The following is a 27,567-nucleotide window of genomic DNA, read 5'->3' as shown; positions in this document are numbered from 1 at the left end:
GTTATTCAATCATTACACAGTGCATTAGGCTGAGTTAACACGGCGTGGACTTACAAACAATTACACTGAGACTCTATAAACTTATCAAGGTAAGGGAATAGGAAAATCTTATCATGTTTAACATTATTTATTTTTGTTTGGTTTTGGTTTTGATTTTTTTTTTTGCTATGTTACTGGAGCACGCAGAAATGTCAAAAGCGTAACGAATTGAAAATAACAACAGATACAATAATCAAGTGGAAAACTTTATTTTAACATACAACTTTAATTGCTTTATCGAAAATGAGATTTGTAAAGAGTTTCTAATCAATTGAAATAAAATGTTATAGATATAAAGACATACAAAGCAATGTAAATTTTACGTTGAAATGTCGTACAGCTATTAGGCTATTCTAATAAACAAAATGTCAAACGCAATGAAATGCTGCAAAAATAGTTACCTTTCTGCTATTTGTTTGTAGTAACAATAACAGTTTGTAAAAAGCCTTTACTACTATTTAAAAACTGTTATATTATTATTACTACAAAACAAATAACAACATGTTTTAACATTTTACAACAATTTTATTGTATTTTCATAGAGTTAGTCATATATAAATTTATCGGTATGCAAATAGAGCTCAATATAGTTGCTATAATAGGTTAGCTGCACGATAGGTTAAATGTAGGCCCTATTGACATGAAATTTCCTACTTTTAATAGTTTCGTATAATTAACATCTACGTCTACAACAATACTTAGTAAAGTTAGTAAAGGAAATAGAGATTGCGATTTCCAAACGTACGTATTGAACTTACGTGGAATCACACGGGGGGGGGGGCTTTGGGGGTAAAAGCAGGGGGCGGCCAAAACGAAGGGGCGGCCAAAACGAAGGGGGCGGAAGAAGAAGGGTCGGCAAAAAGAATTAGTAAAGAAAAAAGAGCGGAAAAAATGTGAAAAAGCATTAAAAAATTAGTGAAAAAAAATGAATGATTGTACTATATATCAAAACGTGTTGCTGTTGCTTTTAGTACAATCCTTTTTTTTGCTCTTCACTTTCAAACCACCGAAAAAAATTGGGTCAACCTTTTCGGGCTGTTGAGGAAGGGGCGGCAAAATTGAATTTTCTTCAGCCCCCCCACCACCACCACCACCACCGGGTAGGAGCGGCCACGGTGCGCCACTGAATCTATATTCAAAACCACTCTCCTGTGACGGGATTTTGAATAGATTCCACGTACGTTCGATGCTACGTTTGGAAATCAAAATCTCTCTAATATCTGACTAAGAACCTACCTGGGAAGTGTTACATGAATCTAGCAAAATTCTGTTAACTTGCCCTTCCAGAAGATATCAATATTCAAACGTGAAACCTTAATAATACAATGAATGAATGATAATGAAGTTGACGTAGAAGTCGGGGTAAATTTTTCGGCATTTCGCAAACTCTCAAAATTGGTAGGTTAAAAAAACCCAGATATCTTCCATATCTTAAACATCTTTTGCCATTATAAGTCTTAACAAGAATTCAAAATATACAAGGTCAAAGATCACGCTCCTATTCTTTTGTTAAAATATTTGTTTCAACTAAGTCATTTATAACTGTTTGTCCATAATTGCCGTTTAAATACCACGAACCAATTTTATAACGTCTAGGTGTTGTAAAAGGCTGATAAAGATATCCCCGGAGATATCCTCCCGAATTCTTAGAATAGCAATTGTCTCGGTCAGTTTTGGAATGTGTCTTCCTCGCTTCCATATTGTGCCAGTGTTGCCAAGTTTAAAACAGGATTTTATATGTGCAAACAAAAGGTATTCTCTTAATGTTCACACCAATGAACTTAACCACAGTACTGCACAGAGGCTGTTTTGACGTGCCCCCTGTCACGTTCGTGTGGTGAGAATAAAAATACGTGCAGTGAGAAATAAAAATCCGTGCTCAAAATATTTCTACAATACATTTTTTCAAGTTTCAACCCGAAAACTTACCAGGAGGTTTCTCCACAAAGTAAGACTGATCTGGATGATTGACAAGCAAATATAGAAGTATATTATACAAATATTGACTGCTATGAGGAGCACGGTTAAAATTATAGGCCCAAGGTTAAAATTATAGGCCCAAGGTTAAAATTATAGGCCCAAGGAGATCACCGCGGGCCTATAATTTTAACCATGCCCCGAATAAAAAGCAGTCAATATTTTAATTGTTTTATATACCAAATCTTAAGATTCTTGTCATCTGTTTGGTTAAAAGCATCGATTTTGGGAAGAGACTGGCGAAGATACAGGGCTGACAGCCCCATTCAAAATACACGGTTAGCAATTACAAATGGAAAATTAACATACTTGCAGTGTGGTACACGGTTATACCCCGACGGTTTTAGAGTAAGATAATTTTGCTTTGACACCACATAACAAATTTAGAATTGTTTATGAAGATTTCATGATTATGTGTTAATCCAATGGCGACCTCAAAATTGGCGATATCGCTTCCATCACCGCCTGGATAACCGTTAAAAAATCGATATGCTGCCCTCTATAGGTAAAGCATAGATCCCTTGTTCTCTAATTCAAAACTAATGCATGCGTAAATTGAATTTACCGAAAGCCGAATCTCGATATATAGCCAGGACTTTTTCAGAGGGGGTGGGATTGGGCAGGGCAACTCTCAAGCGGGCAACATTTCACGGAAATTTTGAAAATGTGCTAAAAAGTACAAAAAACGCCAAAAATTTTTAAATTTAAATTTTAGGGCCACGACCAGTATCCCACAGCTGTCCTACTTGCAACCACTGGCTACACCACTGTATTAGAATGTTCAATGTTGGGCTTCATGCATTGAAATTTGGGCACGGAAATGAGAATATCTTGGAATTGAAGACCGAATTCAAAATACCAGTTTGCGTCTGCAAAGGCAAAGGCGCGGCGTGATTGGTTGCTGACATGCGCAGTATGACATTTTTGGTCTGGTTGAAAGAACAACTACCGTATATAGTTTTAATTCTGTCTTCAATTATAATCAGTGTTACTCTCTCTGGAAATTGGGTGCCCCAAATGAAACATTTTTTACCAAATTGGTCCAAATTTGGCTCAGTAGTTCCCCAAATTGACTAATTCTAATACAGCATTGCAAACTAATTTTCACTGGGCCAAAATTGAGATATACGGCCTCTGAGTAACACTGTCCATATTTTTACAATACCACAACTAAAACATGTGGATCAAATTTTCAAACTGAAATTAGGCCTACAATGACAAATCCAATCATGTTTGGCATACAGTAAAAGTGGTTAATTCGGGGTGGGGTGGGGGGAGGGGTCATTTTGCGCTTTAACAATGTTGATTATATTTGTTTTAATAGCTATACATAATAGGCGTGTTTAAAGCGTGACAAAAATCTCCCTGGCAATTTCCACTTTTACAGTATTTTTTGCAAAAAAAAAAAAAAAGAAAAAGAAAGAAAGAAAGAAAAAAAAAAAGTCTAGGGACGGTCGGGTTACGCCAATCAAACAATGTTTTAGGCCTTATATGTAGTGAGATACAGCTAGTGTGATATGCCATGGGTTTACTATACCTGCATGAAAACCTCATTTTGTAGACCATGATGTTCGCTTGACCAAGAATGTCGATTTTCCAGGCCCGGCATTGCCACGCAGCAAGGCTACAAACATTACAATAAAATGACGTGACTTGCTCCTGCGCATATTTGTAGACTCTGAACCCATATCTCTGAAATTATAGGCCTATAAACTTCTATTACAATTCATTGCATATCCGATTGGCAAATGTGTTGAACACGTCGTTAAGTTATTCAATCATTACACAGTGCATTAGGCTGAGTTAACACGGCGTGGACTTACAAACAATTACACTGGCACTCTATAAACCTATCAAGGTAAGGGAATAGGAAAATCTTATCATGTTTAACATTATTTATTTTTGTTTGGTTTTGGTTTTTTTTTTTTTTTTGCTATGTTACTGGAGCACGCAGAAATGTCAAAAGCGTAACGCAATGAAAATAACAACAGATACAATAATCAAGTGGAAAACTTTATTTTAACATACAACTTTAATTGCTTTATCGAAAATGAGATTTGTAAAGAGTTTCTAAATCAATTGAAATAAAATGTTATAGATATAAAGACATACAAAGCAATGTAAATTTTACGTTGAAATGTCGTACAGCTAGCTATAGGCTATTCTAATAAACAAAATGTCAAACGCAATGAAATGCTGCAAAAATAGTTACCTTTCTGCTATTTGTTTGTAGTAACAATAACAGTTTGTAAAAAGCCTTTACTACTATTTAAAAAACTGTTATATTATTGTTACTACAAACAAATAACAGCATGTTTTAACATTTTACAACAATTTTATTGTATTTTCATAGAGTTAGTCATATATAAATTTATCGGTATGCAAATAGAGCTCAATATAGTTGCTATAATAGGTTAGCTGCACGATAGGTTAAATGTATTGACATGAAATTTCCTACTTTTAATAGTTTCGTATAATTAACATCTACGTCTACAACAATACTTAGTAAAGTTGGTAAAGGAAATAGAGATTGCGATTTCCAAACGTACGTATTGAACTTACGTGGAATCTCATGCACGTATTTTTTTTTGGGAGGGGGGGCTTGGGGCGCGAGTCCCGGGGTAAAAGCAGGGGCGGCCAAAACGAAGGGGCGGCGGAAGAAGAAGGGTCGGGGGCGGCAAAAAGAATTAGTAAAGAAAAAAGAGCGGAAAAAATTTGAAAAAGCATAAAAAAATTAGTGAAAAAAAAATGAATGATTGTACTATATATCAAAACGTGTTGCTGTTGCTTTTAGTACAATCCTTTTTTTTGCTCTTCACTTTTTCAAACCACCGAAAAAAAAATTGGGTCAACCTTTTCGGGCTGTTGAGGAAGGGGCGGCAAAATTGAATTTTCTTCAGCCCCCCCCCACCACCACCACCACCACCGGGTAGGAGCGGCCACGGTACGCCACTGAATCTATATTCAAAACCACTCTCCTGTGACGGGATTTTGAATAGATTCCACGTACGTTCGATGCTACGTTTGGAAATCAAAATCTCTCTAATATCTGACTAAGAACCTACCTAGGAAGTGTTACATGAATCTAGCAAAATTCTGTTAACTTGCCCTTCCAGAAGATATCAATATTCAAACGTGAAACCTTAATAATACAATGAATGAACGATAATGAAGTTGACGTAGAAGTCGGGGTAAATTTTTCGGCATTACACAAACTCTCAAAATTGGTAGGTAAAAAAAAAAAAGATATCTTGCATATCTTTCACATCTTTTGCCATTATAAGTCTTAACAAGAATTCAAAATATACAAGGTCAAAGATCACGCTGCTATTCTTTTGTTAAAATATTTGTTTTAACTAAGTCATTTATAACTGTTTGTCCATAATTGCCGTTTAAATACCACGAACCAATTTTATAACGTCTAGGTGTTGTAAAAGGCTGATAAAGATATCCCCGGAGATATCATCCCGAATTCTTAGAATAGCAATTGTCTCGGTCAGTTTTGGAATGTGTCTTCCTCGCTTCCATATTGTACCAGTGTTGCCAAGTTTAAAACCGGATTTTATAAGTGCAAACAAAGGGTATTCTCTTAATGTTCACACCAATGAACTTAACCACAGTACTGCACAGAGGCTGTTTTGACGTGCCCCCTGTCGATGTCACGTTTATGACGTTCGTGTGGTGAGAATAAAAATACGTGCAGTGAGAAATAAAAATCCGTGCTCAAAATATTTCTACAATACATTTTTTCAAGTTTCAACCCGAAAACTTACCATGAGGTTTCTCCACAAAGTAAGACTGATCTGGATGATTGACAAGCAAAAATAGTGTGATATTGCAAATTGCCCCGTCTTAACACAACGTACATTAACCACCTTGATGTTGGGCTAAAAAATTTAGATTTGTCCCAGTAAAATGGCACAATTTTATGACGACCAGGAACATTTTAATTATTTGCCCACCTCTGATATACGCGCGCCACCAGGGGAACAATAGTAAAAAATCTTTTTTAAAAGGGAATGTCGACTACAAGATAATTTCCAAGTAGGCCTAGAGGCTAAACAAATAATATGATGTGTATTCCACGGCGTATTCATGGAAGATTTTATGAACATGTTTCTAATTTTGATACCTGACTTCTACCAACGCTTTGGCGACTAAGAAAATCTTTAAATTCTGCAGAAGTTCTGAATAGGATAGACCTATAGATTAAATACCACTATTAATTATCTATTACACGGTTTTCAATGGAAAAATGACTGCTAATTTCGGGCGGAATTTTCTTATATTCAGAACTCAGTTAAACGTCATCAACATCAGGTGAAACTAGATGATTTAGATGCCAAATGAACAAAAACTCAACATAGGTTGACCTGAGACTTTTCTTGTTTTAACGCACTGGCGCGCCATGGCACCGCCATGGTGGTGCGCCCTCGAAGCTGAAAGTTTAGGTAGGGCGAATATTTATTAAAAATCTATGAATCAAAAGTGTCACCTTCTCTGCGTTACACGATTTCTTGGACTTCCGCCAATTTAAGCTCTCATAACCAAATTGAACAATACTTCGCCCTGTAATTACACTGCAAAAAATATTTTACTCAACATTGAGTAAAAAGGTCACAACTCAACAGTTGAGTAAAAAATTACTCAACATTGAGCTCATATAGGTCACAACTCAACAAATGAGTGAAAAAAATACTCAACATTGAGCTCACATTGAGTAAAATATTTTTTGCAGTGTAGGCTAGTATTTTACTGTTTCATGGGAAAAATCTTGACATAATTATATAGGCCTATTACGTAATGCAGAATTGATAGAACTCGATAAAGTGTTTACTCATTTTTAACAGGAAACCTCTGCTCTAGAGATATTACAAAACGTATGTTAAGGCAAATAACATTTTATAAAACTGATACCGTCAACTTGACATTAGTCTGTTAGTGAACTATATATAGATACGTGCTTCCATCGAGCTGCAGCTGAATAAAAATAATAATTGCAACTGTTACAAGTCAAATTAATTTACATTTTAAATGAAAACCTACCCTTCAAATATTGCAACCAATTTCTTTTCTGATTAACATTTTATAAAACATAAGCCTAATACCGTTAACTTTACATCAGTGAACCAGTTGTGTAATGACATCGAATTGTAAACTAAGTCAAACAAATGACGACAAAAATCTAGTCATATAATGCACAAAGTTTATTTTATGTAGCTAAAATATACTAATATTCCAAAAACCCGCAGCCCGCGCGGATTCTGCGATGTAGATGAATTGCACTGCTCCGATGCTTACTAGAACTAAAAGTAGCAGTTCCCACACACCCTTTTAATTATGCATCGGAGCAGGGCAATTTGATTATTCACATCATTGAATAAATAAATATTCATCTTGCAACCAATAACAATCATGAGTTCTCATCCAAAAGTTACGTCATTTCCATTTCGCCTTACTATCCCTGCGGGGCTTTTCTACAATTGGACCTTGGTAATAGAGCCAAAACTTATATTAGGAATTCTTCTAACGAGAGACTCTTAAATAAAACAAGCGCGATGAACCGACAGCGACGAGCGCAGTAACGTCCATTATATTGACTTGCTTGTTATGATGTAGGTCCTATTTTAGAAAAGCCCCGCAAGGCTAGTAAGTCCAAATGAAAATGAGGTATAAAAAGCTTAAACTTAAATAGTTGCTATTAAACATTAATCTGATTTTTGAGTTTATCCTGTTTTCTTCATTCCAGTACATCAATATGACCTGGCTTCAATGTTTCGCCTTGTTTGTGGTAGCCACATTAGTCTATACCAACCCCATATCACCGACCAATCAAAATAGTCCAACAGAAACAATACAATCGGGACAAATCATGGGAAAGCGCATTGACGTCCTGGATAAGCAAGTAGACGCCTTCCTCGGCATTCCTTTCGCGGAACCCATCTCCGGAGACAGAAGGTTTAAACTTCCTGTAGCGAAGGCACCGTGGAGCGGTGTATTCAATGCCACTGAGTATGGACATGGATGTTGGCAAGTACTCGACACTGCGTTTCCTGGATTTGAAGGAACTGAAATCTGGAATCCAACAGTCCCTTTGAGCGATGACTGTTTGAATCTCAACGTATGGGTGCCTTTCCCAAGACCACAGAACAGCGCAGTGTTAGTGTGGATATTTGGCGGTGGTTTTTGGTACGGTGGCAGTTCCTTATCTCTCTACGATGGCAAGTTTTTAGCAGCTCATGAAGATATGATTATTGTGTCAATGAATTACAGAGTAGGAGCATTTGGATTTTTAGCGACTGGAGATTCTAGTGCACCTGGAAATCAAGGACTTTACGATCAAGTCATGGCATTACAGTGGGTTCAAGATAACATCGTTACCTTTGGAGGCGATCCGAATCAGGTCACGATTTTTGGCGAGAGCGCGGGAGGGGTAAGTGTGGGTTTACATATGCTCTCTCCGGTCTCCCAACCACTATTCCAACGCGCGGGAATTCAAAGTGCTGGCCCGACAACACCGTGGGGGTACATCGATCGGGACACTGGCCTGAAGCGTGCAAAACTTTTAGCAGAATCACTTGGTTGCTTAAAATCCGAAAATGGGGAAGAACACAGCATTCCAGACATGGTGCAATGTTTGCAAAACGTAGACGTAAATGAACTTCTTGGAGCTTCTTGGGTTACATCAAATGTTCTGGAATTCCCTTTCACTCCCGTGTACGATGGTATATTTCTTCCCGAAGATCCTGCAACTGCTTTAGAAAACGGTAACTTTAAAGACTGTGAACTGATTATTGGTAGTAATACTAATGAGGCAAATTTCTTCTTGATTTATGAAGCTCCTGGTTTCAACAAAGATACTGAAAGTTTGCTAGATAACGAAGGTTACATAACAGCATTAGAATACGCTTTCCCAAATGCTAATTCACTACAGTTGGATGCCATTGCATCTCAATACAGACCAAAGATACCGGATGACGGTTCGTTACTTCGTGACGCCGTTGACCATGCCGTTGGAGACTACATGTTTTCGTGTCCATCGGTTGACTTTGCACAAGCTTACGCCAAAGCGGGTAATCAAGTGTACTACTACCGCTTTGAGGAGCGTGCGTCTTCCAGTCCATTCCCAGATTGGATGGGCGTTCTCCATGGTGACGAGATCGTGTATATATTTGGTGTTACTCTCGCTCCGTCATTTGGTTACAGCAGCAGGGAGCAAGCGATGAGCAAGAGGATGATGGAATTCTGGGCCAATTTTGCAAGAACAGGGTAAGTTACGCCCGAAGTAACGGAGTTACACCCGACGTAACGAACGTCATTACGAGTTTACGCTGATTCAAAGAGTTAGTCTTTAGTTTGTTGATGTTTTAACTTGAAATTGCTTTGTATGCTAATTTGATGCCAAACTTAATAGTTATGCCGGGAGTTATGCACTCAGTTGAATATTTAAGTACTCTCCCCACCCCTACCGCAATATTTTCCCGTAGTTAATATTTGCTTTTACCTAACCCAACCCTAACCTTAGTAACCTATATAACCCTAACCGGGACACCACGTATGGGCAGTTGCTTAAACGGACTCTCTATATTCAAATGTTAACTATATAGGCCTACGGGAAAAAATAGAATCCCGGCCGATGGGACACTGGTGCATGGGGATTGTACATTGTGATTAAGAGACGAAATTGTGATTGTGACAACGGAAGAAATAGGAGCATTAAAGGAGTATTTCGTGATCCTAGCATCCTCTTTTTATGACATTTTTCAGTACATATCCACGAAAAAACCATATTCCCAAAATTTCAGTTGATTCCGATTTTGCGTTTGCGAGTTATGCATGATTATGTGTATTACACGGCTCCATAGACAATACGTTGTAATTTCGTTCTGGTGCACCAGAACGAAATTAAAATCTCGCGATATCTTTGCTAGACGAATTAATCTGCAAGAAATATTTTGTACATAAACATTATGTAGCCAGAGTATTCCAGTGATATAAAAATCTCAACTTTTTTTGAGAAAAGTGGGGGGGATGAGGCTGTGGATCACGAAGTGCCCCTTTAAGAGCGGGAAACGTAATGAACTATGGAGGTAGGCCTACTTAACAATAATTATGATCAAGATGTCTCAAGTTTTCAGTGTAATTAGGAGAGTCGTTATTGGTGAGATAGAGCAGGAAAAATGATTAATATTTAAATATTGCTTTCTATAAATCGAGTCAACAACAGACTACATGCAGTATAGGCCTAAACCTGATTGAGCTATTAATCTTGTTAATAGGAATCCAAATTCTGCCTCGTCATCCAATGAATGGCCGGAATTCACTGACGACGCAGAAGAATATCTAGTCCTGGAGGAGGCACTCGTCGATGGACCAGGTACCACGGGTAATAGAGTGAAACCACAGTGTGACTTCTGGTGGAACGAACTACCCAAACTGGGAGATCACAGTCATCATACTGATAATCAGGTAATGCATTTTCTTGATAATTAATTTGTATATATGCCTATTTAACACATTTGCATACATTCTCAGAGAATAATGTGTCTGTTCCTTTGTTTGTTTGTGTGTATAGGTAGGCGGGTAGGGGTGTGTGCGAGCGCTAATAGGCCTATTATAACGGAACTAATTTACCAAGTCATTTTTTTTAAGGACAACCAGGAAATGGTAAACGCACATTGTGTTCAAACAAAACAAACTTGTCATGTTCGTAATAAGATATAACAATTCCTTTAAAAAGAACGGAGGGGGTCATCATGATTAAGACGTGAGATGACATCAGGACTTATTATGATGAATGCGAATATTATTTTGCGAGTATATAATTTCAACTTTTGGGGTTAATGCTAAATGGTAAAATATGGTGTCTTGGGTTATAATAGTGCACGATGCCGATGGGTTTGGCCTCAACTTTAATGGTCAATGTTACAGGGGTGTATGTGTGGCAAGAAATCATGATTTTCGATTTTAAAAAACAGGTTTCTTAATGGAGAAACCATAAGTTTTTAGATCAAAAACCCGATAATTTTCAATATTTTTGCTACTTTATCATTTGTTTTCCAGATGAAATCGAGGAAGCACCCTGAATCGGCATAATCAAAGCATTATACGGAAGTACACGAGAAGTAGGCAGAACTCAGAACGCTAACATTGGAATTCAAAATTAAGTTAATACAGAAATATCACATATCCTGGACAAGTTGACTTGTCAAATAACTTGCTCCATTTCTTATTTATGTTATTGTAAATAAGTTTGAAATAAGTCTTTAAATTGTATGGTATTGTGTGTACCTTAGGTCTTTATGCAAAACAAGTTAGACCAGGTCTAACTTAAGACCGGTCTAACTACGGAGGTTAGACATAGGGAGGGGTCCCTTTAGTTTGATCTTTTCCTCCATTACTCCTTATAAGTCCATGAGTCCAAAAATTAAACTACAGAATCTAATATAAAGCTACATGTATTAACAGGGTCTACAATATTATAGAATAGCTTTTTCTACACTTTACTCATGTTCATATTTGTGGTATTGTTTGCAGTTTCTCGCTGGAATTATATGCGCAATTCTTGCAAATTGCAATATTGAAATTTTGTCAGTGCAATCACTGGTCCTTATGTACACTATGGTGCAAAAATGGTCTCATAAGTATGTTAACTTTTTTTACAGGCGCTAGATGTCAGTACCTGCCTAAGTAACCGCATAACCAGCAAAATGGAGAAAATTGAGGCATGTAGCATGATTAAGTTCCAGTTTAAGGGTTACAGTGCCCAGAAAATCTGTGATGAAATAAAAATTCCTTTTCCAAAAAGCAACAGTGACACATCACAATCACCACCGAAGATAACTTTCATTTCATCATCAATTTTCTAGGCACTGCAACCCTTCAAAAGCAGGATCTTAATAACGCTGCTTGCCTCAATGTTCTCAATCTAGCAGTTTATGCGCAGTAACCTGGGCAGCAGGTTATTGGCATCCAGCGCACCTGTAAAAAAAGTAAACATACTTATGAGACCATTTTTGCACCATAGTGTACATAAGGACCAGTGATAGCACTGACAAAATTTCATTGATATAGGTCTTACATTTCTTGGCGATTTCTAAAACTTCTTGATACCCCCTCGTAAATATACTTAAAAACATGAAGTACACTTTCATGCATTAATGGCAGTCCCATCCCCGGAAAAGGCTCAACCCCAGACACAAAAGTAAAACACACTTTGCATCCAAACAAATCACGTTATAATGATTTTAATCATACCAATTTCAGAACAACATAAAAGTAACAGTTAATATATCAAGACATGAATGACTATTTATCATATTTGTGATTTCTTATGAATAATGCATTAACAATATCCAGAAACATCAATGGGCCTCTGAAGTTAAGCTTAGCGTAACATTTAATGCCACTGATCTTCGAGTTTTCAATGTATGGCACGGTTAAAGGGTGACATGTGACGTGTCTTGTCAAAAGGAGACACTTTTGGCCAGGTTATCAACTTTGAGGTTTTTACATAAAAAGACATTTTGCTCCACAACGCTGTTTTCCCCAATGAAATCGGACTTTCCTAAGCAAAGATATTGAGTTTGAAGTTATGGTATTATAAAATTGGAAATTGAGATATCGCATTTATAAATATTATTGACAATAGTGAGAGTAGGAATTACCTTGAAAAATGTCTCAAAAAATACAAGATGCCAGTTATATTCCGGTCTGAAACTATATCAGACAATATTTTTATCATTAATAACATCACAAATTCGCAACAAACCCAAATTGTGAAATAATCACCCCATGCAGATTTCTCCATTTACGATCCTGCCCAAAAGCATCTCTTTTTGACTTGACACACTCACATTTTCCCATTTTGTTCTTCACTTAATAATATATCGACTGCTCAGTGAAGTAGGTAAGTGCAAATTATGTGTTACTCGGCAACAAATGGACAGTTAATTCAGCCGTCCGTAATAAATGCAAGTGACTTAAACAGTTAGATGAAAGTGACCATGCTTAGACCCCAAAGTCACTTGCATTTATTATGGAGGGCAGAATTAACCATCCATTTGTTGCCAAAATGAGAAACACGTAATTTGCACTTACCCACTTCTGGCGCTGAGCAGTCAATATACACTTGACATAAACTTTGATCAGCTCGTAATCGGCGGGAATTTTAACATCGCGGATTAATATCAATATATTTTATTTAGAGAATTGTCTTGTGACACCTCGCCAGAAAAATCACAATTCAAGTCCTATACTTACCTACTTTTTTTAACATGCACATTGTAGATCTTCCAGATGAACAATATCACTCTTAACGCGGATCTACTTTTTTGGCGTAGTGGTAAAAGCCTAACAATTCCCGCCGATTACGAGCTGATCAAAGTATAGAACAATGAACAAACCTTACCTGTCATATAAAACAGTACATTTGAGGGTAACATTTTGTAATGTACAAAAGGACTCAAAAGAACTACCAACAATTTTGTGATTAATATAATGATTCCACTTATTTTTGATCAAATTTCAGTTCTTCATTAAGTGACTCAAATGAACTAATGTGATAACACATTTTGAACAGTTTACAACTAATTCTACAAAATATTACAATCCCATAACTATTACCTATATTCCCCTAAAACTCTACTTTGAAATATATGTATAAAATAGTTTACTTTTATCACAATTACCCTTTATGTCGGGCACAAGGATGGCATTACACAAAGTTGGTAAGAATCTTTTGAATTTGCTGCATCTTACCAGAGCTCAAAAAGATGATATGCCCTGGATAATTAAATTACGCATGTGATTTGTTGAATTTTGATTGAAAGTAGATTTTTAAAGGAAACTATTTTGAAGCATGTGGCTCAAAATATATGGGGATTGTGGATATTTAGTCCTTGCAATCCTGAGAGTAACCCTAGAAGTAAAATTACGGGGGTATTTTTTTCAAAAGTAGCTCCCAAAATAAAGGTAACAATTTTAAGGCCCGAGTTTTACATACATACATACTGCCTTCTTTTTGTGTATGCCATACATAAATAAAAAAGGCTAGTTAGTGCCTGTTTGATCATATGGCATATATTTACTCCAATTCAAACAGAATATAATGTATACTCATTTTTTATGCAAGTATATTAATTTGCATTTTTATCATATTGTACATGACATGCATAAAACAGGGTCCGGATGAGAAGGAATGTGGCATTACAATATAAAGCCTAATACAAACATACAATAGAATGCTACATTCTAAACCTACCTACCTTTGAATTAGAAAACTAGATACTTCATTTCATTTCACATCAAGTTTGGTGGTGATGTAGGTGCCTATTTTCCTGATCGCACGTTGAAAAAAAACACAGGTACCACCCTAATCCCAGAGAGCGTATACATTGTACACATGCGTACAAGAGCGATTTATACGCATGCTTCTTCGCAAGAAGATATTTTCGCGATTTTGAAGATTTTGTTAATTGCGCGAGAATTAAATTTCGCGGTTTTGATATTGATACAATAGAAACCTACATGTAATGCAAAAGTTTTTATTTTCGCGACTTTATGTCCACTCGCGAAATTCGCGAAAATAAAAACCTCGCGAAAATTTCTACTTTTACAGTAATTATATGCCCATAACCATGCATCACTAAGTTAATAGTGTGATTGGTTAAATCATGAATTGGGTTATTCCAGTTGAAATATATACACCCCCTGTGAAAGACATGACCTTATTCTTGCACACAGTGAGTGTAGATTTCAAATGGGACTACCTAAATGGGCGACTCAATTTGAAATCTTTAGACCCTTTCTGGGAGATTAAGGTCACGTCTTCCATGGGGGGTGTATGGATTTCAACTGGAATAGCCCATTATTGACATCTCACTCGCTGGATCAAAATTGAACCACTTTTTACATGCTTATCACAGCTCATATACCAGCGAGTGCAGAAAGAATTGCAGCAGCTAGTTTCTACAAAACTAAGAACTTGATAAACCCAAACACCCATCAGGTGTTCCTTTTTAAAAGAATTCTTGATTCAATAATTGAATCTTAACATTTGACCTACAATACAATCCCACAACCTTTTAATTAAACAAGATGTTTTACATAAATTATAACCTGTTCCTTTACACCCACATGAAACATGATGACATAAAAAAAAACCAGCCGATACATCAAATACAGTGACTACATAAAAATACCGACCAGCAATCGTCCTTTATGTAGTTGTGGCCCTTGAACACATTTAAAACAAAACTGTCAAAAGGTTCCATAGGAGGTTTTGCTTTACACATGTTCAGGAGCCAATGACAAATAAAGAGGTTTTTCCTGCTCAACGACACAATGCATCACATGTAAAGCTACAGAATATTTGAATTCAACAGTAAATTATGCAGCATTTCACAAATATATTCAGTGCACTTTTAGTCATTTTTTAACAGAGCAACTTGTGACTGGGTTATTCCATCTAAAATCCATACACCCTCTGCGGAAGACACAACCTTGCTCTTCCACACACAGTATGCATATTTCAAATTGGGAAACCTTAAAGGGCAACTGCATTTTAAACCTACACAGCCCACCTGCATGGGAGATTAAGATCATGCTGTCCACAGGGTGGATGGATTTCAACTGGAAAAGCCCCTTACGATATTTACAACTTCTTGGCACGTTTTTTACCCCCTTTTGGACTCTGCCCGGTCTTTACCGACCGTGTCACTCTACCTCTCCTCGTGGCTCTGATGGTCTCATCATCCTCATCTTCGTCGCTGCTGATTTCCGCCTCCAGAGGCTCGCTTCCTTGCTGGGCATCGTTGGCGCTATCTTCCGTCTGCGGATTCTCGTTGTTGGGATCGTCAATGTCCGTTAGCGTCTGCCACTGCTGCTTGCTGTCCGTTGCAGCTTCACCGCCACCTCCTTCGATGTCAACATCCTCATTTTCCTGTCCTTGTTGCATGACCTCTATACCACCGCTTCCTTCGCCGACAGTCTGCTCTTCGCCATTTTCGTGTTGGTCGTCGGATTTCTTATCCTTCTCCGTCTCCTGGGAATTCTCTGCTTTTCCGCCACCTCCGATCTCCGGCGTGAATTTCTTCATCTTTTGCACTTCCTTCTCTACACGCCACAACTGCAGAATTTAGAGAAAAGGTACATCATAAATAACATACAGAGTGGTAGCACTGCAAAAAGTAAGAAGTTATAACTGTTCAAGTTCTAATAAGGAGTTAACACTCCCTCCCACCTCAGTCAAAGGTCGTTTGGCACTAAAGTATGATACAGAATTTATTTTGAACCTTTTTTAATCATAATTCAAGCAAGTAAAGAGCTTGGAAGTACAAATATGAGTTTACTTGATTGATGCCCTCATGCCCATATTCTTTCTTTAAATTAATGATGGTCGCCTTAATTGATTCTCGCGATTCATAATAGAATGCACCGCCAATGATTGCTCTTGCTAGTCCCAATTTTTAACCTCCAGGGTCGACATCGCCTTCCTAGCCACCATTGGATTTTTACGCAAGTGTGATAATAATAATGCTAAAAAGGATTTTAGTGTACATTCGTGTGTTACATAATTATATTGACATTTAAACACACAATGATATGTTCCTGTGTTGAATTTGTATTACGCAGGCTTTGGATGTCAAAAGTTTCCCATGATGCACTGCATATTTTGGCCTTTCCCTAGTACTTGGGGAGCTAGGGCCACTTTCTGTGCACCCCACAGGACCAAACCAAACCAACTTTTTTAGGTTCCTGAGATGACCCCAAAACATAATCAGGATGTTCCCAAAAATATAAACTGGCCCCAAGGGGGGGTAAAAGGTCATCGCACTTTGCATAGGGTCAAAATTTCAAACCTGCTCAAATTGTGTTGAAAACCATTCCAATGTATTCCCCTAGTCACAAGGATTCAGAAAATGTATAGTTTGACATATCTAGGGCGTATTGTTCTTGAGTTATAACCAAAAAGGTCAAAGGTCACGTTTTTGGCTCTATAGAAATCGAAAACAACAAAGTGCTCGATTTTTCCAAAAGAGGTGTCAAATTGTTCGTTTTGGTTAAACAAATCAAATGAGGATAGGATTGTAATATCTTGCATGCTTACGTTACCTAGGTAACACAGCAAAATAGGTCAAGTAGGCCCTACCATTGAGGCCTATTGACCTTGACCTACTTTGCTGTGTTACCTAGGTAACGAAACATCCAAGATGGTGCAATCCTATACTTATTTGATTTGTTTCATCAAAACGAACATTTTGACCCCTCTTTGGCAAAATCGAGCACTTTGATGTTTTCAATTTCCCATCTATTAGAAGCAAAAACGTGACCTTTGACCTTTTTGTTTATAATTCAAGAACGGTACATCCTAGATAGGTCAAACTATACATTTTCTGAATCCTTGTGACTAGTGAATACATTGGAATGGTTTTCAACACAAGTTTGAAATTTTGACCCTATGACCCGATGACCTTTTACCCCCCTTGGGGCCAGTTTATATTTTTGGGAACATCTTGATTGTGTTTTGGGGTCATCTCAGAACCTAAAAAGTATCGCTTGGTTTGGTCCTAAAGGGTGCACAGAAAGTGGTCCTAGCTCCCCGAGTATAGCTACCGCTGGAGGCGCATCGTATTGTGAATTAACCGAAGGGGCACTTTGTGATCCACAGCTTCATCCCTCCAACTTCCTTTTTTTTATAATGGCAGAAACCTAGGACTAAATTATTTTTGTGTGCATAAAATTTCTTGCATGATTCGGTCCTTAGACAAAGGTGTCGACCAATTTGTATTTTTGGGCCGTCGGCAGCTCAAAATTACAACACAATGGTCTATGGAGCATGGTAATATACACATGTGTGCAAATTCAATGACTGCATCAACTTCAAATTTTGCAAATAACCTTTTTTGTGGATATCTATTGAATCATACCCTAGAGGATGCTAAAATCTGTTAATGAATGACTTAAGCCAGGCTTTGCGTTCCCTTCATGAGTGATACTCTGTGCCAGAGATAGCGCCGACACGTAATCGGCCAATTACAGGTCTGTCGTAATGACTGAATCAGAATCCTGTGTTTAAGCTAAGTACACTCACCACAGTCAAGAGAGTGATGTTTTTCTCTGGAAGCAACTTGTAACTTTGTTACTAACCTGGAGTTTAGATTGATGCAACTGAGTGTTGCAGTGACCTGTTTCGGACACTCTGGCTTCGTTGTAGAATTTCTGGCACAACTGGCAGTAGAATCCAGTCACTGGTAGCAAAAATTGCAGACCTATAACAAAAAAAAAAGATCACAACCAATATTAAGACAGGTACAGTTGTTTTCAATTAAATCCCTGCCAACAGAGATTCCAATTGACAGCTTGACACCCCCCCCCCCTTTACCTGCACTTACTATTGTTGTATCCCCAGGTCTCTTGATTAATTGGTTGTAGAGTTATGAACCTTTTATATACTGCACCAATAAAGTATCCTTAAACTTGGAAAAATAATCACAATTTCAAAACTGAACAATATTGGGGTAAATTTGTTTTTTTAATAGATGCACTATCTAATCCTGCACAGTATGACACCACATTGAATCCAATGTGACCTCAAGAAGTAAGTTACAAGCATTTGAATAGACGAAGGTCCAGTTTTAAAAGTGACAAACTGGCCTATACAAAGGCGCAAAAAGATTCCAATAAGCAAAACAAAGAGACAACACAGTTTCTTAATTGAAGCGTTATTTAAAGCAGTTTTTATTTCAGTTTTTGCTTCTCTATACTTTTCATAACTTTCACTTTATTTGTTAGTTCTTTTGTTTCAGTTTTCTTTCGTTCCTTTTGTTTCAAATTAAAGCCAAACGCATAAATTAGTCATTCACCACTCTCAAACCAGTTCTCTTGAGTCTGTGGAGTTTTGAATAGGCCAGTTTGTCACTTTTAAAACTGGACCTTCGTCTAATCAAATGCTTGTAACTTTGTTTCTTGAAGTCACTTTGGATTCAATGTGGTGTCATACTGTGCAGGATTAGATAGTGCATCTATTAAAAAAACAAATTTACCCCAATATTGTTCAGTTTGGAAATTGTGATTATTTTTCCAAGTGTAAGGATACTTTATTGGCGCAGTATATACATCCATTTTCTTGTGTTTATTATTGGGGTTTTTTCTCCTCACTTTTTGCATATATCTCAGTTTCATTATTGCAGATTTTAGCCTTGTGTTTATTACTGGTTTTTATCTCCTCACTTTTTGCCTATTCAGTTTCATTATTGCAAATTTTAGCCTGATTGGATCAGAGTTGGTCACATTTGAAAAAAAAAGGCTCAATAACAACGGGAAATCACAAAAATTTGACTGAAATCTGAGCTCAGCATATAGAAAGGAAATTATCTTACCAAGTGTATCATCACCTTTGTCCTGTGAAAGAAAAAAAAATATAAATAAACAAGTTACATCTATGCAATTTATAAGAATATTATTTAATTAATGCCCCAGTTACACTGGATAAATGTCATAATCAATATCAATGCAGTCGCAATCAATTTAATTTGCATTTAATTTGTTTTTAATTTGTAAATGTTATCAGGTACAAGCATAATAAAGCACATAATATACAAAAGTTATAATTTCAATGATGATTTAGTCATCAATCATTTCTTTTTTATGAGGCGATTTATATTTGCCTGTATCTCAAATATTCTGGGCTTCACCCACGATAAAAAAAATATCAAATTTGAACAAAATTAAAATGTTTAGACCAAAAATGCCAAATATTGTGCCCTTGCTGGTGGGATTTGTACAGAAGGACACTTTGAGCTTGTGCCACAAATTCAAGATACGTCAAGGGAACCCATATGAGCCATTAGGCAAATCTTTACGGTGTTTTTCCACCTCAAAAATGTTCGCAGCATCACCATCTGCTGAAGACGCTAGTCGAGCTAGTGAAAACGTTCCAGGTGAGCAAAAAAATAGTGTAGTGTTGAAGATAAATTTTTAATTTACATTAAATTTATTTCAAAATTACTGCAATTTTTTTCAATTGTTTAAATCTTGGTCAAGAGTGACTCATTTCAGCATGTCATAAGTGACTTACAGCAGAATATCTTTTCTTCTTCGCTCCTGCGTTGTCGCTACCAGACGACTCGTGTGATCGTTTCTTAGTGGAGCTTGCATCTTCTTCCGAATCATCAGTAGCCTTGCCCATCTGAACTAGTACCTATCATGGTGTAGTACAAGCATAAATGAGAAGTATTCGTTAGGCTTTAGGATTTCTCACTGTAGTTAGGACTCCGCCAAATATCAATACCATTTTCCGATTATGCTGTTAAAATGTTCAACAGACCCAGATTTTGGTACTTTTTTCCTTTTTTTAAAATCTTTCAGCTGTTTTTTGGCTATAATTGATTGATTTTAGCTGAAATTTTTTGATCGTCAATTGTCACTTTTAAAACTGACCCTTCATCCAATCAAATGCTTTGTAACTTTACTTCTGGAAGTCACATGGATTCAATGGGATGCCATAATGTGCAAGAATATATATGTGACACGATCTGGTCCATGGGGACCAAAGGAGGCATTTTTGACAATTGAGTTACTGTAATTATTACATTATACATACAATAGGCTATCACTTACTGAATACACCAAAGGTCTAGCATACTTGGTTCTAAAGTTATGAAGTTTTTGATGTCTATTTTCTTATGTATTTTATTGTTTTATACTCCATATTTTTACCTTTATCTCAGTTTCAAATTTGCCACCTTTGGCCCCCATGGACCAGATCATGTCACATATAATGCTTCTTTAAAAAAAAAAAATTACCCAAATATGGTTTAGTTTTAAAATTACGATTTTTTTTCCAAGTGTAAGGATATTTTCCCTTTCTGGGACAGTATAAATATGTGCCCTTAGTATTGCAATGAACAGAATGGTCCACATTGAATGATTCTTCATGACTTTATGGTGTGCAATATGTACTGACCTGTTTGTGCAGCATACTCTCAGCGTGTTGAGTAAAGTCGCTGTAAGCTCTGAAATAAGCATTACAATCCTCACATTTCCACTGATTTTCATACAAGAACTGTTGGCAAGAAATATACAAACACAGAATTATGTAGGCACAGAGTCACAAATTATAGGGGACTAGGACAAGATCTACTTTGCGTCACTGGGCAGGAAAAAACCCCTATGTGTTATTGGCCCCTGAACATGTTTAAAGCAAAACCTCCTATGTAACCTGTTGGCAGTTTTGTGTTATACATGTTCAGAGGCCAAAAGCACATTTGAGGTTCTTCCTGCCCAATGATGTTTGCTGTAATGATAACCTACAATAACTAACCTACTATGTGGTAAATGGAATTGATCCGGGGGTGGGGGGTTGAGTGGAAATGAGGGCACAAGGATGTGCGGCAGATTTGGGGTGCATTTCAAACTATTTAGTTTAGACTCTGTGCATTTTCAGCCATTTTGGTTTATATCTATCTATCTTGGCTATGTCAATCCACTGTTGGATGTAGCCGTCCTCATGATCAGTTGATCACTCCATACCTTTATATCTAATGCTACTCTCGCCCATGTTGTACCAATATATGATGTTATATCATCATCTCTCCGCCTCCTCTTCTGTCTACCTCTTCTTCTTTTTCCTATTCTTGGTTGCCATTCCAACAATCTCTTTGTCCATCTGTTAACAATTCTTCTGGCAACATGTCCAGCCCATCTCCATTTTGATTTGGTTTATAGATGGCTCTCAAATTCCAATTTCATGGAAAATTTGGTTGAAAAAAAGAGGGGTGTTTTTTCAAAATTTTCTTGAGAAAGTTCCAATTTTTCATTGTTTTTTTTAAAACAAAATTTGCACACATTTGTCAAAAATTGATATAATTTCGGGTTTGTTTTTCGGCATATTTGGTTAGTCGGGTAGTCAAAGTCGGCTAGTTTTTCGCAGTCCCAGCTGCACATCTCCACCGAAACACCCCTCCAGAATCTACCTCCCATGTTTTTAGCTTTTATTAGAGAAAACAGAAGTTTTACACTACCTTATGTTTGTCGCTATCAAAGTGATTCTGCAATGGTGTTTCACCCCAGCTGTGGCACACACGACACACAAAGTACTTAGTGTCCTTGGCATCGGTGGAGTACAGATCTGGCTTTATGGCTCGCAGCTCAGTGTTCTCTCTGCAAAACAAGTATGGAAAAACTTTTTTGTTATGTAATTGTAGCAAGTTTTGATGGAAAAAATGAAAATATAAAACCAATAATGTAAGAAGCATTACTCGATAAATTTTACCATTTGAAGAATAGAAATTAACCTAATTGAACCAGCTGTAATCCATACCCCCTAGGGAAGTCATGACCTTAATCTCCCACACAGGGAGTGTGAATTTCAAATGGGGTCGGTCACCTGAAAGGACGACTCCATTTGAAATATACACCTCCCCCCCCCCTGTGTGTGGGAGATTAAGATCATGTCTTCCATAGGGGGTATGGATTTCAACTGGAATAGCCCATTACTTCAAGGGGCAATCAGTGATTTGTTAAAGTTTGTTCGGCTTACAAGCAAAAAAAAAATTCAGGCTACCGGAAGATCATGCATATCACGCTATGCATGGCAGATAGTTTCAAGACACACATGTCATTAATTAATGCCGAGATTCATAAGATTAAGATTCATTGTATTGATATAGAATGGCATGCACGCAGTTGGGCACGGTCCTTATACTAGTTGCGTGTTTAGCAACGCGTGACTGGCGCACCCATTATGTCAATTTACGCGAGCGTAAGTTGGTGCTTTATTGACATGCGCAGTAACAAAAAAACAATTTTCGCCTATTATAAGCCGAACCACACGGCACGCTCATCAAAAGCGCTGTTACCAGTGTGTAATCGTGTCATTTACCACACACGACATCTTTCTATACTAATTTCTAAAAGATATCCAATCTGAGAAGAAAGCTGGCTCCATAACAGTGAAGAGAATTAGGGCATTTAACATACTCTGGTTTGCAAAGTATTGAACATACAAAGTTTCCAATAAGCCTGAGCTTCCCATAAACAGGGCTTTCATTACACTGGTCGGTAATAAGAACTAGCTCTAAGGCTGACCTTCAGGATTTTGTTTGGTCTTGTCTAGAATCCACAAATATCATCTTGAGGTTATCATTTTAATAGTAATCATACATCGCTACTAGGTTTGTGATCTTTGTACAAAAGTCAAACTCCTATGACACATCTTTCAACACCACTGAATGTAATTTCCTTTGTACATGTCAGCTTCCTGCTTAAGATTTATCTACTACTTTAAAAAATTCTTTACACTACAGCCATCTGCTCCCTAATTGATGCACCACGGTCCTCTTTTAATCCAACAGCCATCAGAATTTTGGTCAGACTCTTTCACTACTACTGTCAATGGGCTATTCCAGTTGAGATTCATACTACACCTATGGAAGACATGACCTAAATCTCCCACACAGGGGTGTAGATTTCAAATGGAGTCACCCATTCAGGTAATCCCATTTGAACTACGCACTCCCAGTGTGGAAGATTTAAATCATGTCTTCCGTAGGGCTATATGGATTTCAATTGGAACAGCCCAATGGAGGTAGCCCTTAGTGTGTTGCGCCCTCAAGCAATCTCCATGAATTAATCATGCTTTTATGTTAGTGTACTCCATGGGATTAAAACCTGAGAACCATGACTCGACCGCCATCTAGATACACATATATGCGGCAAACATTGGGGATATTTGTGTTTTGCTCGAAATGCACCCGAAACTAACCAGTGCTTGTGCACGATACTAGACACGTTTTGTGGCACTGATTGTACCAAAGGAGTGACGCAGTGCGATGTAGTGTGATTATCACACATAATTGTTCTCGATCGTTTCTGAGTACCGTTGGCAAGGACCCCAATATCCCCAATTTTTCCCCCATAACTGGCCACGCTATTGCACATGGCGGTATAGAGAGTCCTGGTGTACCCTCAATTATATGCTTGTATCCTTCATTTGTAATACTACTACCACTATACATTTACACCAGGAATGACTGTGACATTGAATTTTTCAGTATACATTCTTTTATAGCTTCCGCAAGCTGCTTAACCCCCTGATCACTACCTGCCGATCTAACATTGCCTCTGATTGGTCAATTACATGATATTATCACTTTAATCACCAGTCAGAATGGAGCTTGCAAATACTTCACCGCAGGACACTCTGTTAAGTCAGCCCTACTGGATTACCCTGCATGGGGACTAAAATAATGTACCTCCAGCATATTTTCATCAAAAGCTTAAAATCCAACTACAATTGCTATCTTTTTTGAGGTTTGTGTGGAATGGGAGTAACATGCCAGAGTGGAGAAAATTGTGATGGGATTGAGGGAGTCAAAACTTAACTGGCATGAATGTGCAGGATTTGTGGCATTATTACACAAGTTTTCCAGGTCTCCCGTAGTCTCAAAGGGATTTTACAGGATTGGCACTACATTGTAACTTTTGTACCCTCTAATCCACATACACCCACCCCACACATTTATACAGACAGAATTGGGACTGGTTAGTGTCTCCATTGAACATTCGTTCAGGCAACACAAAAATGCAATACAATTTAATCATCAGTAAATCCAAGCTTTCAAAGAAAAAAGTAAATCCATGGTACCTGATGAAATCCACAATCTCTGCTCAGATCAATGGCTTCAGTTATTCAATAACACAAGATCATCATCAACATTGCTAACCATCAAGTTGCCCCATAAACATCAATCAAGAAGTTACAGATCACAATCCTCAAGAAATGCTGTGCTTCATCATAATTGGCAAAGCATACACTCTACTGAACTAAATACATCTGCTACTTCTCTTTGACTTCTGTTTTTCCCACAACAGTAGGTAAACCATATCTTCAAAAGGTCTCTCCAAGCTTGCTTCTTCCATTATTCTTAACAATAAAATGTCCATTTAACAAGCCCACCTTTCAGCTTCTCTGCTATTGTACCTATCACATCTCCTTCTTTCTTTCCAAATCAATTTTACTCTTCATCCCAATAGGCGACACAAAATGTTTCTACAATACGTACATGCATCATCACATCTACAATAAATAAATGGTTCCAATCATCTTTCAACAATCCTTGCCTTTCCACATTAGCAAATTTTTACAACAGCAAACACATCTTCTCAGGTAAAGATGACAACAAATTTTGTCCATTTTAACTTTCATCTTCATGTGATTAACTCCCTCAGCACATAAAGCCCTCAAGAATTGTCATGCATCAAACTTGTAGAATGTTTATTAGTTTCATCTGTATCAAATCAGAAATCCATTTCATCCAACATGTACTTCTCAATCAACTTTCACCACTGACAAATTTGACAATGATTCAACTTCTTGTTTCTTTGTGTCATGTACTTCTTAATCAACTTTCACCACTGACAAATTCTTCCATGATCCAACTTGTTTCTTTGTGTCATTAACTTCCCAATCAACTTTCACCACTGACAAATTCTTCAATAATCCAACTTGTTTCTTTGTGTCATTAACTTCCCAATCAACTTTCACCACTGACAAAATCAACTTGTTTCTTTGCGTACTTCACAATCAACTTTAATCACCGACAAATTCCTCAATGATCCAACGTGTTCCTTTGCGTTACGCACTTCCCAGTCAACTGTGATCACTGACAAATTCTTCAATGATCCAACTTGTATCTTTGCGTCATAAACTTCCCAATCAACTTTCATCATTGGTAAATTCTTAAGATAACTGCTTCTCACACGATTATGCTCATTCCAAAAGCTGTACATCCACCTTTGTTGATTCATTCAATCTAAATGTTGAATATGTGCTCTTCATTTTCTTCTACATACCTTCTTTCTTCCTTTCTTTTCAATTTTTCCATTCTTTTTCTTTCCATATCATATCCCTTTTCACTGCAATATTCCTAGTTTCAGATTTCTTTCCTTCATATATCTTTTTCTTTCACTTTCCTTTCTAATCTATTCTTTTTCTTCCATCTTTTTCCTTCAAATTTCCTTTTTTCCAATTTTGTTTCTCTGTTCTACGCTTTCATTTTCCATTCTGTTAATTTTTTATGTCATCCATCTTCTATTCTGCAAATCATCCAAGCCCGGCCTTTTTCGTCTCAGCTCTGAAACACTCAAATGTCGCAAGCCTACGCTCCTGCCAAATTTGAAGCTTTCCAGTGCAATTTAACGCAAACTTTGTCACATCCATTGGTTTTTCGTCACAATACCAATCTAATTTTCACAATCAATGTCTCCACTATCCCAATGATATCCTAACTGCTACATTACTCCTGCACATTTTCACTGACGTAGTCTTATTCCTTATACCTTGTTTTGTAACTCTATATTTCAGTCTCTTTCATGTTTCATCCATTTTTAGACATTAGTTATAATTTCTTCTCTTCCACCTTTCTCATCATAAACACTACATACATTTCTATATCAACACTCAAACATGGGCATTTACTTCATCCTGAATATTAAAAAGTAGCTTTTCCAGCCACTCTTCAACAACAATAATCCCCATCTAACGTCTTCCAACCGAAGAAACTATATTTTTTTTCCAAAGCAGCTCAATTCTTCTTGTGAATACTCTTTACTACATCTTACAAGGCACCCTTCAGCAATAAAAATGGTAATAAAAATGCATTTCTTCCCATTTTCTCACTTCTCATTGTCTTCCCAAACTCAAAAACTTTCCTTCATATTTTTCCCATCTCTTAGAATGCTACAGAGAATTTATATCACCCACTTCTTTCTTCATATTACAGATACATACAACAACAACAAAAATCTGCTCTATGAAGCAGAAATCTCAACTCGTTATATATACAATTTACTACCGCCTCCTCCGCCAAACTTCTCGCCACTTTCCTTCCTTTCTTTCTTACCCTGAACTTGTTTTCTCATCATTTCCATCATCATCATCATCATTACCATCATCAACATATATGCTGGGCAGGCCACAGAGTTTTTTCAGCAACTTGGTTCTCACTGCCCAGCCAGCCTTGGCACTTTGCAAGGTGGACTGGAAATTGTGGTGCTCCTTGCTCGTCACATGCTCCTGATAATACTGTAAAAAGAAATTGTCTTGGATAAAACATGCTGTCTTCATCTTCACACACATTTTACTATATGAACATTTCATGTGTTAGAAATTTTAAGTTTTTTCGTCTTACAACATGTTCTGATCGACATTATCAACTGCTTCTTTTTCGAAATTCAATCATTTATCTCTTCATCCAAATTTACAACTTTAAAACTCATCATTCTCTTCAATTTTAATGCTTGTACATCACTCATCTGATCAGTAATGATAAATCGGAATGCTCTTTCCAGGCTGAGATCATCTGCATAACGTCTCTAAAGTCTCTATAAGACTATCACCGTGTGGCTATAGCAGATTCAACCCATCATTATACGTTTTTACAGCAAATCCAGACTGCCGGGTCAATCATCTGCAATGTCAGTCATTCATAGCGTGATATGCATGATCGCCCGGTAGCCTGAATTGGTTTGAAAGACGTTCCACGATGG

The 27,567-nt window shown here is 37.2% G+C and overlaps 2 protein-coding genes across 2 annotated transcripts in view; one reads left to right on the top strand and one right to left on the bottom strand.

Moving 5' to 3' along the window:
- Nucleotides 1-12,607, top strand: LOC140137416 (acetylcholinesterase-like). Its single transcript, XM_072159067.1, has 4 exons — nt 1-89; nt 7,766-9,285; nt 10,296-10,485; nt 11,080-12,607. The coding sequence occupies exons 2-4, from the start codon at nt 7,775-7,777 to the stop codon at nt 11,110-11,112; spliced, it is 1,734 nt and encodes a 577-aa protein (XP_072015168.1). The 5' UTR covers nt 1-89; nt 7,766-7,774; the 3' UTR covers nt 11,113-12,607.
- A 2,631-nt stretch (nt 12,608-15,238) lies between these two features.
- Nucleotides 15,239-27,567, bottom strand: part of LOC140137417 (uncharacterized) — a 15,158-nt gene continuing 2,829 nt past the window's right edge. Inside the window, exons 3-9 of the mRNA XM_072159068.1 lie at nt 26,922-27,103; nt 22,041-22,179; nt 20,984-21,082; nt 20,096-20,218; nt 19,398-19,419; nt 18,166-18,287; nt 15,239-16,144 (exon numbers count right to left, since the gene is read on the bottom strand). Coding sequence (XP_072015169.1) covers nt 15,671-16,144; nt 18,166-18,287; nt 19,398-19,419; nt 20,096-20,218; nt 20,984-21,082; nt 22,041-22,179; nt 26,922-27,103 — 1,161 coding nt within the window. The 3' untranslated portion in view covers nt 15,239-15,670. The remainder of the gene's footprint in view (nt 16,145-18,165; nt 18,288-19,397; nt 19,420-20,095; nt 20,219-20,983; nt 21,083-22,040; nt 22,180-26,921; nt 27,104-27,567) is intronic.

Source organism: Amphiura filiformis, chromosome 17 (genome assembly GCF_039555335.1).
Source record: "Amphiura filiformis chromosome 17, Afil_fr2py, whole genome shotgun sequence".
Classification (NCBI taxonomy): domain Eukaryota; kingdom Metazoa; phylum Echinodermata; class Ophiuroidea; order Amphilepidida; family Amphiuridae; genus Amphiura; species Amphiura filiformis.
Note: the sequence above shows the minus strand (reverse complement) of the source record. Positions and strands in the feature narration are given on the sequence as shown.